Source organism: Notolepis coatsorum (assembly GCF_963971535.1).
Source record: "Notolepis coatsorum genome assembly, chromosome: 17".
NCBI lineage: Eukaryota > Metazoa > Chordata > Actinopteri > Aulopiformes > Paralepididae > Notolepis > Notolepis coatsorum.
The window spans coordinates 34569444-34581943 of NC_140181.1; the positions used below are offsets into that span (position 1 = coordinate 34569444).

At 42.3% G+C, this 12500-nt stretch overlaps 1 protein-coding gene across 1 annotated transcript in view; it reads left to right on the forward strand.

The window, feature by feature from the left end:
• The window catches only part of plxna3 (plexin A3), a gene marked incomplete at its 5' end in the record, with an annotated part of 55827 nt that overhangs the window by 15494 nt on the left and 27833 nt on the right, over window positions 1-12500 (forward strand). The window contains 5 exon segments of the mRNA XM_084333411.1: window positions 156-326; window positions 893-986; window positions 8040-8159; window positions 9088-9207; window positions 10652-10795. Coding sequence (XP_084189537.1) covers window positions 156-326; window positions 893-986; window positions 8040-8159; window positions 9088-9207; window positions 10652-10795 — 649 coding nt within the window.

Sequence of the window (12500 nt, forward strand, 5' to 3'; positions counted from 1 at the left end):
GACTGACTGACTGACTGACTGACTGACTGACTGACTGACTGACTGACTGACTGACTGACTGACTGACTGACTGACTGACTGAGAGTGTAACTGGCGGGTGACTGATAAAGGGTTGGCTAAATAAACTCCATCTGTTCTGGCCCCTCCTCTTCTAGACGGACCTATCGGGACATTGTTTGTGTAACTCCTGCCTCCCTGTCTGGCTCTGGCCCCGTCCCCATCCGGCTGATGATTGACAGGGCTGAAGTGGTCAGCACGGAGACCAGATACATCTACACTGAGGACCCTACCATCACTAACATAGAACCAAACTGGACCATACTGAAGTAAGAACCAAGGGATTTGTTTAAATGTCTGTCACTCAGAGATGGTGTCGCAGTTCTGTCCTGCCCCCCATCTCCATTTTTTTTATGTCATCTTCACTTTTTCATTCATGTTGCTGAAGTGATGAATTGTGATGTAATGGACAATAAATATAAAAACTCATGTCCCCCTACTGACCTGGGATCCGATCCCACCAGAATCTTCTCTCCTGTGTCTCCTCTACTCTGTCTCCCTATAATAGAACATAATATCTAACTACTGTGTCTCCCTCATCTTTCCCACTTTCTCAATAAAATAGATTAAATACCAAGAGGGTTGAGTTCAGTCATTCCTGTCATGATTCTGTTGATAGTTTCTGATATACTGTGTGTGTGTGTGTGTGTGTGTGTGTGTGTGTGTGTGTGTGTGTGTGTGTGTGTGTGTGTGTGTGTGTGTGTGTGTGTGTGTGTGTGTGTGTGTGTGTGTGTGTGTGTGTGTGTGTGTGTGTGTGTGTGTGTGTGTGTGTGTGTGTGTGTGTGTGTGTGTGTGTGTGTGTGTGTGTGTGTGTGTGTGTGTGTGTGTGTTTCAGTGGTAGTACTGTCATTACAGTGACAGGAACCAACCTGCTGACCATCCAGGAGCCCAAAGTCAGAGCCAAGTATGGAGGAGTAGAGACCACTAATGTAAGTACACACCACCTACTGTACGCGGATTAAGGGTCGGGTAGGCAGGTCCAGAGAAGTGTCTGTGCCATGTAGTATACAGTATGCACCATGCTGTATACACTATTCACTATGAAGTATACACTATGCACTATGAGGTATACACTATTCACTATGCACTATACACAAATTGTACTTTACCTGCACTATTCTTACCCTACCTACTTTTATACACTTATCAAATTCATGTGTCGGTTCTATGCACATTGTATCTCACTACCTCCTATGCACTGTAATTTTAAGAGCACTGCTCTGTTGTAATTCAAAACTGAACTTTGTAAAGAAACTCAAAGTTAACTCATTGGACGCCAGACCCGATGATAGACGGGTTAACGCGCCATCGCTTGAGCGCCAGACCAGAGTATAGTCGGTGGTGAAGGGATGCTTTTTCCAGCTCCGGTCCATAGCCAAGATCAAGGCCATTCTCTCCCCCTCAGACCTGGAAAGAATAATTCACGCCTTCATATCCTCACGCTTAGACTACTGTAACTCACTGTACCTGGGGCTAAATAAATCCACCATAGCCCGTCTACAACTCCCCCAAAACGCTGCCGCTAGACTGCTCACAGGTACCCGGAAGAGAGCTCACATCACCCCTGTACTTGCCTCCCTCCACTGGCTCCCGGTGCGCTTTAGAATAGACTTCAAGGTCCTCTTAATGGTGTACAAAGCCCTAAATGGTAAAGCCCCTGCTTACTTAGCAGACCTCCTCACCCCCTATACCAACGCCAGGGCCCTCAGATCGGCTGATAAGGGTCTCCTAACCACTCGTAGGTCCAACTTCAAGTCTAGGGGGGGACGTGCTTTTGCGGTCGCAGCCCCTGACCTCTGGAACAGCATCCCCATGTCCATCAAATCTGCCCCCTCCATCGAGTCTTTTAAATCAAAACTCAAAACCCACCTATATCGCCTGGCCTTCCCTGACTCACTTTGACTCTTGCCGTACTTGTTGACGTGTTGTTCTGTTTTTCCTTTGTCTATCCGTTGATTTTATTTTGTTTCTCTGTTTATTTTATACTTTTCTTTGTACTTAGCTTAGCCATGTGAAGCACTTTGGTTGACAAGCGTCATGTTTAAACGTGCTATACAAATACATTTGATTGATTGATTGATTGATTGATAGTCAGGTTTTAATCGTTATTTCTTTTATTAGCGATATCCATTCATTTTCATCCATCCAACCTGATGTTATCGTTGGGAATGGGTCTGAGCTCGTAAAAGGGCAAATACCGCCGCCTATCGTCTCCCGGATGGTATTGCACATCATTGGAATCCCTCTGGCTGGGGCTGTGCATAAAAAAAAATGCAGTATCGCTATAACACATTGACTGGGGACACTCTGAGCAGCGTGGATTATGTGTTTTGGATATATAACGTTGGATCAATAAACATGATCAATAATTTAAGATATATTTTAAGCACTCACAAGTAACTCTCCCACTCCTCCCATTTAATTGATTAAAGCGGTGGCGCTCTACCGCCCCCCGGGGGGGAACTTAAGCGGTGGCGTCCAATGAGTTAAGAGCGATGCACTGCTCTGTTGTTAAGTTGTGAGCGACGCACTGCTCTGTTGTTCTATAAGGTCATTTAGAACTGTACTTTGTAAAGAAACTCAAAGTGGTAAGAGCGATGCACTGCTCTGTTGTATGTTAGAACTTTGTAAAGAAACTCAAAGTATTAACACAGTGCCGGCAGTGTTTTCCTTTTTACCCCCTTGAATGCCATCATCCACTTCAATGTTAGCGTTAAAAACGCATAATCTATGTTTTAAATTATGGCTATGTGTCTAATCTGCCCGTCGCTTATCAATGACTTGTTTGCAGTCAACATTGTCGAAACGGATTGTTTTTTAATCGGTTCATATCCTTTTTATAGCATTTCTAAAAGCTATCGTTCTCTCGAAAATGTCCGGAAAATAGAAAGATTCCCCCATAAACGGCATTTATTGGAATATTCTCGAATACACTAGACACGTTGTCATTTGTCGGCCTATTTATGAATCGTTTTCAAATAAACGCTAGATTATCGATAGCATATGTGTACTTATGCATGCTATAGAAGCGGGCTGAAAAATCTATTCTCTCATTTCCTCAACATCACACACACACACACATACACACATACGGGACACGCTGTTCTCAGTGAATACAGCTCTGATTATCCTAAAACTGGTAACATAGACTCCTTACCTTAGATCAGATGTTCTCCAAAAAGATTATTCCAATTCCTGATTGCCATTCCAAATATCGATCGCGTTTATTGATTGATTATTGGCTGCTGTAAATATATATTCCACGCTGCTTTCCAACACGCGATCACTTCCCTCATCATCAGATCCCTCGCCAGCATAATGGAGCCAGTTGGCTCCCCCCACAGGGATCCAGCAGTATAATCGAATGGCCTGCAGTTACACAGGGATAGACGATAGGGGGCGGTATTTTCCCATCTGAGCTCCTAGAGCAGGGGTCAGCAACCTTTTTGACATGGAGTGCCTGTTTGAAATATAGTTGTAACTAGTGTGCCTCAACAATATTCCATGCATCGTCCATGCAATTTTTTTTCTCATAATCAGGTATTTTTAATGATAATCTTTACATTATTACATCATTATTGTTATTGTTATTATTAACAATATTATTATGATGGTTGTATCAACCCTAAATCTGAGTTTGGGGGGGGGGATGCAATGCAGACAAACAGCTGCATACAGTGCGACCATTTCACTCACATTTGCCCATTCATTTTTGGACACATCACACACTATCGGTGTGTGTACTGTACGTGTGCTGTCATAGCTCCACCTACAGGCCTAATGGAGAACACCAGGAGAACACCAGGATGTGAATGGGGGGTGAATGTGAGGTATATCGTGTAAATAAGTTTTGATTGATTGCAAGACTACACTGTAAAAGAAATAATAATAATAAGTTACCAGAACTTAAAAATATTGAGTTCAGTTACTGTGCATTAAGGTTTTCAGTTTTCAACCCATAATAAGTTAACAGAAAAATAAGTACACAACCACTGTAACTGAGGGGTTACAAAACCCTGACTGTATTAAAGATTGTGATAGATTAAACCACTGCTAATTATCATTATTATTACTTGCCAGAAAGTACAGTTATAATATGGCAGACACTCAGAATAATTACGGCACGGTGACAAAGAAATATCATTTAGAATATTTATTATTATGCAGCAATTGTACAGAATGGGAATTAAGGGTCGCGCTTGTATGGCGAAGAATATGAATAAAGTCAGTCAGTAGCAAAGTCAGTTGGAATGAATAATTCCTAAGCTGGGATACTAGACTAAACGCCGCCTGGCGTAGGGTGGCACTATAGTGGGCAAACGATGGTACCGCTGGAGACAGGGGGGTATCCTCCCAGAGATGTAAGCTCTGGAGGAAAGAAGAATGTTCGGATACTCAGTCTGTTCAATTGAAGAAAGGGGGTTCTCGTACGGAATCCAGTCCTTGTAATCCAAATGCTCAGCAACAAAGCAATAGCTGTAATCCAATTGCCCGATAGCAATGACGATAGCCAGCCAGCTTCGGTCCTCGAAGCTAGCCCGAGGTAAGATCTTCAAGGTGGTTAAATCCAAACGACAGTGGGTATTAACGAGGCTCTTCTCCACGGTAGTACGTTCCACAATCACTATAATCCAACCAATACTGGTTCTGCAATCGCCGCCGTAGGTTCCAATATGCACATGTCCAGTAGGTCCACGACTAGGCCCTCCTCGTGTACTGGCACTAACTACTAAGTCCACGCACACTGGCTAAGGTTGCACTAGTTACTAAACGAACGAACTGCTGGGTAATGTCGCACACGAACGAACTGCTGTAACACAATTCACACTAAATGACGACTCTTTACTTCACATTAAGCTAAGTCGAACTTGACGTTACTGCATTAACTCTGACACTTTTACTATTCACTTCGCACGTTAGGTTCACAACACTCTGTTTAGACGAACTGCTTCACACTACATTAGAATCACACTACTGCTGCTGCGCCTTCCACGATATATATACTTAAGTGGCTTTCTAGTGCCAAACCTTAGCTCTCGTCTCGAATCAATGCGCCGGCACCAGGCATGTTCCAACATGCCCAGACTCGCCTTTGAACCTGACTTTAGGGGCGCGTTGTCTGGCGCCGAGAACGTCAAGGCCATTATCCAATGAGGAAAGTGAATATTACTAGGATTTACACGCAGGCTTAAAGGGATATAACTTATATATATAAATAATATACAAGGTATATAAAACAATAAACGTAGATTCTCAGCTTTAATCTGGCCCTTCACAACAACCACATTATTTCAACCTAATAAAACTATGTTTATTGTCATTGTTTTAAGAACACAAGTTGACTTGGTAATACTCACATTGAGTAAAAAAAATTGCTTTTAACATGTGCAATGTTCAATGAAATAGAAAAATAAATAATAAAATGTGTTGATTAATCCCACTGGTCACAATGGTGACCGTAATAATGTTTTTGTTATAAGGCTCTGCAAATGTTACTGAATGATGTAGCAATGTATTTCCAGCTAAATTGAAATAATAAACAAATAAAAGGTCTCAATTAAATATGTGGTAGTAAAAAGAACCTGTGGGAGGATTTCAACAAGATAAATGTGACAACAGTGCAAAATATTTCACTATAATATTTCAAAGCAAAAAAAAAAATTATAATATTTTTTTATGCTATGAAAATGCCCCCGCGTGCCTATGCAGGCACGCGTGCCTAGGGTTGCCTACCCCTGTCCTAGAGGGTCTGCTGTACCAACGGGAGACTCGGTTGATGAAATATGAATTCAGATCGCTAATAAAAAAATCAAACGACAATTTGCGTCGGTGGCACTCAACGGGGGGCATGATAAGACGACAATACACGTCTGTGGCACTCAAAGTGTTAAGAGCGATGCACTGCTCTGTTGTTATATATATTGTGACAAGCCTGGTGTTGTGCAAGCTCGACACGGACCAAAACAAACAATTTCAATGTCCACACAAGCACAATTTCAATAAATAAAGGATATTTATTGATCAGCACAAGTCCAATGGGCAATAGGGTAATCCAAAAACAGTCCAGGGTCAAAACACGTTTCAGGCTCTCATACAAAAGAAAGGATTGTTCAATACTCAGAGTTGTCTTCCGGTCCAGGGTCAGTACACAAGGGGGTTTCTCAGCCAGTCTAGGGTCCAGTACACAATGAACACCTTCTCGCCTTCACCTCTCCTCTCACTACCTCTCACCTCGCGCAACTCTGTCAACAACAATCTCTCTCAATATCTCGCTCCTACGTCACCTCCTCTCCACTCAACTCTATCTGTCCTAGTGTATTATAGTGTGTGTGTCTGGTGTGTGTGCGTGTGCGATGTGGGTGATCTAATGGTGCACAGGTGTGTTCTATCAGTACTAATCAGCTGCCTAATTGCTTCCACTTCTCCTGTAGCAGTAGTACCTCCCGTCATTCACATATCCATGAGACAGAGGGTGATATCTGCCACAATATATTTTCAGTTTGAGTAAAATGTACTCCTATTTACTGTGTACAAATTTCCACAGTGGCATAAAAAACTGTCTTTTCAGTATATAGATTGTCTTGCAGTTGTGACAGTCTTTTCCTCTGTTCTGGCGGTCCTGTGGTTGCAAGACAGCCCATGTCGCTTCTTAACCCCCCTCCCAGCCCCCCGGGTTCGCATAGACATTTTAGAAAGGAAGAAACCATGATGTATACATGTATAGAATACAATTTTCATTTTATTTTATTATTATATATATATATATATTTTAAATGCAATGAAATGAAAAACCAAATTGTGTTTGTTAGATACCCTATAATCCTGTTACAAAGTAAAAGGGGGGGGGGGGCAACAAAAAATACAACAACAGAAAAACAACATGCTAGTGTTCCACCTAGTGGAGTACTGATTTTACCTTCTGGGCCACAGTAAGTAATATTTGAATCGATTCTGTCCTTGCGCCCTGTGCTCTAGCACTGGATGCCTCTAATCTCAAGACTTCGTAGAAAGACAGCTTCCAACGGTGAATATTGAGACTATGGTTTCCATCTCATTACAAGCATTTTCTTTGCTGCCGTTAAACCGGCCAGAAACACTCTTTTTGTGAGGTGTTAATTTTAGAGATGAATCATCATTTAATAATAAAATGTGTGGCAAACAAGGTATGTTTATCTCCGTTATATATGTGAGAAATAATGCAACCTTGGCCCAAAAAGCTAGTACTCCTGGACATTCCCACATCATATGTATATATGTTCCCATGACTTCCCGCTTCTTTTCACCTGGCAGCGCGGACTCTCACTGAGAGGGTGTAACATGTGGAAGGATCATACTACCCCCCTTAGATCCTTTCCTCGCTGAGCAGGCGCCCCGACCGAACTGTAGGAGTCGCTGTGTACAACGACCAGGACCCACCCACCAGCTTTCCCACCCCTAACACTGCCAATTGTGTTAGTATGAACGACCAGCCAAGCTGGTAGCAATGCCGAGAGCTGGGTTTGAACCCAGCATATCCTGCACTAGTGGCGAGCGCCTTGCCCACTGCGCCACTTAGCCGCGATAGAAGCTTCTTCTGAGTCTCTCTGTGCTTGCCATGAGACTCCGGTATCTTAGCAATGGCCTGAGCATAAAGGAGAAATAATACTGTTCAAAATTAGGAACCGATAGCCCTCCTGCTTTCCTACTGTTTTGGAGTGTGGAATTGCTAATTCGTGGATGTTGTTCACGCCATAACATTTGAATACTAGCCCCTGTAGCTTCACCCAAAATCTTGTTTTAGTCTATTTTTAAACTGAATCAAACCGCACTTTTTTACTCTATCTATTCTATTTTATAATTTGTATTACTGAAAAACTGTGATTTACCTTACCTTGTTACCTCTCTCTTTTTTATGCTCGCTTATGCCTGTATGTCTCTCTCTCTGTCTCTCTCTCCTCTGTCTCTCTTTCTCTCTCTCTCCCTCCCCTTTTCTCTCTCTCTAGGTGTGTACAGTAGTTAATGACAGTGTTATGACGTGTCTGGCTCCAGGTTTAGTCTATTCTAAACCCAACCCACCAGAGGGGGCGCTGCACCCTGACGAGTTCGGATTCATACTGGATCAGGTGAGACAGACAGACAGACAGACAGACAGACAGACAGACAGACAGACAGACAGACAGACAGACAGACAGACAGACAGACAGACAGACAGCAGGCCACGTGAGCGGATCGGCGCGGGCGTGAAATCCGCTCTTCGCTCTAGACGGCTTGTTCCGCTCCGCTAATCGCTCATGTTGACCCCGCCCCCAAGTCGTTCTCCGCTCGCTCACCGCTCACCTTGAATCGAGCGCTCCCCGCTCCACATCGCTCGGCAGATTTATATAGATTTTTTGGAGCATGGTGTAAATTTGCTCAAACTACAACAGTCTACACCCCCTGGGCCCCTTAACAATTGTTTGTATTGAGCCGTATTGTAATTGTACCCATTCTGCAATGTTAAATAACGTTGTTTATCCATTCACTAGCTCTACTAAGCGATGATAGCTAGCCTAGCCACAATGCTATGGTCGCTGCCATTAACGTTAGCATGTAAGCTAACGACAACAACAATGGCGTCATATACTTTTTCTAACAGGATGTGAGTGACGGTTCACCCTTCTCATTGGTTGAAAATGGCCTTCATGTTTGTACATCACCATCTGTTGCTTTGGCATTGTACTACATGTATATTACATCAGTGTTAAACCACTGTGAGCGGCCCGGAGTGGATTGGAGCGGAGGAGAACTCTCGCTCCGGACGTCGCGCCGACCCATTTTAAAACCCACTCCTCGCTCACGTCAAAACCGGCCGCTCCGCTCCCCGCGCCGCTCACGCGCCGCGCCGCTCACGTGCACTGACAGACAGACAGACAGACAGACAGACAGCTGTGAGGCGACAGTGTTAACCACCACACCACCGTATGCCCCTTAGCTGTGATATGATAACCATATACCATGGCCTGTTGTGAGCTATTGCTTAATTATATTTATTATATTGTTTGGTGTCTCTAGGTGTCCTCTGTGCTGGTCCTCAACACCACGCCCTTTACCCACTACCCCAACCCCTCGTTTGACCCCCTGGGGGTCTCTGGGATCCTGGAGGTCAAGCCTGGGTCACCAATCATCCTCAAGGTCAGTAACACCACAACAGTCTCTCTAGAGGGCGACAGTGGCTCTGGAGGTAGAGCAGTCGTCTGGCAATCCGGAGGTTCCCGGTTCGATTCCTGCTCCTCCCGGGCAGCGTGTCGATGTGTCCCTGAGCAAGACACTTAACCCCTAATTGCTCCCGATGAGCAGGTTGGCACCTTGCATGGTTGCCTCCGCTGTCGGTGTGTGAATGTGTGAGTGAATGTGTGAGTGAATGGGTAAAATGTGAGTAACAAATTGTAAAGCGCTTTGGATAAAAGCGCCATATAAAAAAGCAGCCATTTACCATTTAAAGCAGCCATTAGAGAATTAGTGATAGATTAGAGAGTTAAAGTGATAGATTAGAGAGTTAAAGTGATAGATTAGAGTTAAAGTGATATATTGGAGAGATAAAGTGATATATTAGAGAGTTAAAGTGATAGATTAGAGAGTTAAAGTGATAGATTAGAGAGTTAAAGTGATAGATTAGAGTTAAAGTGATATATTGGAGAGATAAAGTGATATATTAGAGAGTTAAAGTGATAGATTAGAGAGTTAAAGTGATAGATTAGAGTTAAAGCAATATATTGGAGAGATAAAGTGATATATTAGAGAATTAAAGTGATAGATTAGAGAGGTAAGTGATAGATTAGAGAGTTAACGTGATAGATTAGAGAGGTAAGTGATAGATTAGAGATGTAAGTGATAGATTAGAGAGTTAGATTGATAGAATCGAGTTAAAATGATAGATTAGAGCAGTGGTCACCAACCCGTCGACCACGATCGACTGGTCGATCTTTGAGACGTTCCCTGTAGATCTAAAAAAAAAAAAACCTGCGAGTCCACATTACAGTTCTACTTTTGTTTTGATGTGAAAAGTGATGCTGCATACGATGACTGCACTTAGGACTGACTGAGAAAGTACACATTACAGTTCTACTTTATAAAATGCTAATTGTAAATATGTTTGGCAATGTTAATAATATGAGAAAGTCCACATTACAGTTCTACTTTTGTTTTGATGTGAAAAGTGATGCTGCATAAGATGACTGCACTTAGCACTGACTGAGAAAGTACATATTACAGTTCTACTTTGACGTTTTAATGTTGGACCAAAGCATTGCATGTAATTAGAATACAGGCAAATAAAAGTCATTTAGTTTAAAGTACAATCTTGGCTGTCTTTTTCTCTCAACGCTTCAATAGGTAGATCTTGCCTTCACCAAAAAAAAAGAAAAAAAGTGATCTTGGGCTTAAAAAGGTTGGTGACCACTGGATTAGAGAGTTAAAGTGATAGATTAGAGATGTAAGTGATAGATTAGAGAGTTAGATTGATAGAGTCGAGTTAAAGTGATAGATTAGAGAGGTAAGTGATAGATTAAAGAGTTAAAGTCTCATCATAGGGGATTATTGTTTAAACTCTACGGAATGTCTCTTTTTTCCCCACCAGGGCAAGAATCTGATTCCTCCCGCCCCCGGCAACATCCGCCTTAACTACAGCGTTCTGATTGGAGAGACTCCCTGTCTGTTAACGGTGTCAGAGTCCCAGCTGCTCTGTGATTCGCCAGATCTCACTGGAGAGCAGCGCGTCCTGGTGAGTCACACTCTGACTTCTCAACAAGTCACAAAAGTAAAATAATATTATGACTGCATCTCCCCAAGTCAACGATCACAGAAGATATGACTGCATCTCCCCAAGTCAACGATCACAGAAGATATGACTGCATCTCCCCAAGTCAACGATCACAGAAGATATGAGTCAGCTGCAGACGTTTAGGAGTCGTTTGTATTTCGGCAGGGATGTCATTCTGATTGGCTGAGAGAGGATAGTTGCCATGGTGATCAGATTAATGTATGAAAAGACCGGTCAGCTCTCTCTCACCCTCTGTTATTCTACCAACAATAGCTTTAGCAGGACACAAGAGAAACCATTTCTTTCAGTGTTAACGCTCACACAGTTACTGCTGTTTACCTTTTCAAGACAAAGTCCCCTCCCTCTTCTCTCAGGAGAGTGAGCTCACTATTACCGTACTTTTCGCACTATAAGCCGCACCTGACTATAAGCCGCAGCAGCTAAATTGAATGATGTGTACATATATAAACCGCACTGGACTATAAGCCGCAGGTGTTTTAATGTTTAATTACCATATGTAATTACCATTGGGACACAATACTGTCAGACAAATAACAAGAATTAACTCATTTACAAGTTGTATTAAGTTTAGCAAATAAGGGAACAGATAAATAACATTTCAATGCAGTCAAAAAAGCAATATTTTGATTTTAACATTTTCGGGTTTGGTCACGTCGAGTCACATATAAGCCGCACCGTTATATAAGCCGCAGGGTCGAAAAATGGGGGGAAAAGCCGCGGCTTATAGTCCGAAAAGTACGGCATATCAGACATTGTTCCAACTCACCATATCAGATATTGTTCCAACTCACCATATCAGATATTGTTCCAACTCACTATATCAGATATTGTTCCAACTCACTATATCAGATATTGTTCCAACTCACTATATCAGATATTGTTCCAACTCACTATATCAGATATTGTTCCAACTCACTATATCAGATATTTTTCCAACTCACTATATCAGATATTGTTCCAACTCACTATTATATCAGATATTGTTCCAACTCACTATATCAGATATTGTTCCAACTCACTATTATATCAGATATTGTTCCAACGCACAGAACACAGACCTGTCATGTTAGAAGTTCTTGTAATTACAGATCAGTTAGCTATCAGTTGTACTTCTCACACAGAAAATATGTTTCTATCCATTTGAATCCACATATGATAACTCTCTACTTCACCGTCTAATAGGAGAAGGTTTTTTCTATTACTGAGTGTCACTTACTGAAGGTCTAACATACTGTAGACTAGAGCCAAGAGCTTTCCTGTATTCAAGGGTGATATATTTGAAGTTGCACTATGTACTTTTCACCACAAACAACGAGGATAAGAGAAAACAGCAAGCAGAAAATACATTTCTTCAAGAAAGATACATTTGGGAGCTGTTTTTCATTTGTGTCGTTCACATTTATAGTCTAGAAATGATACTGTAGCCTTTTACATACTAGTTCTAATTGGAGAGAAGAGTTGTCATGCTGGTCGTGTCTGAACAGAAGAGCTTGTAATAAAATGAAAGTGACTTGTGGGGTTATGACAGGAGAGACAGAGAGAGAGACAGAGTGAGAGAGAGAGATAGAGAGAGATGCAGAGAGAGAAAGACAGAGAGTACTAGGAGAGGAGAGCAGAGTTACAGGAGTAGAGGATGTGAGAGGAG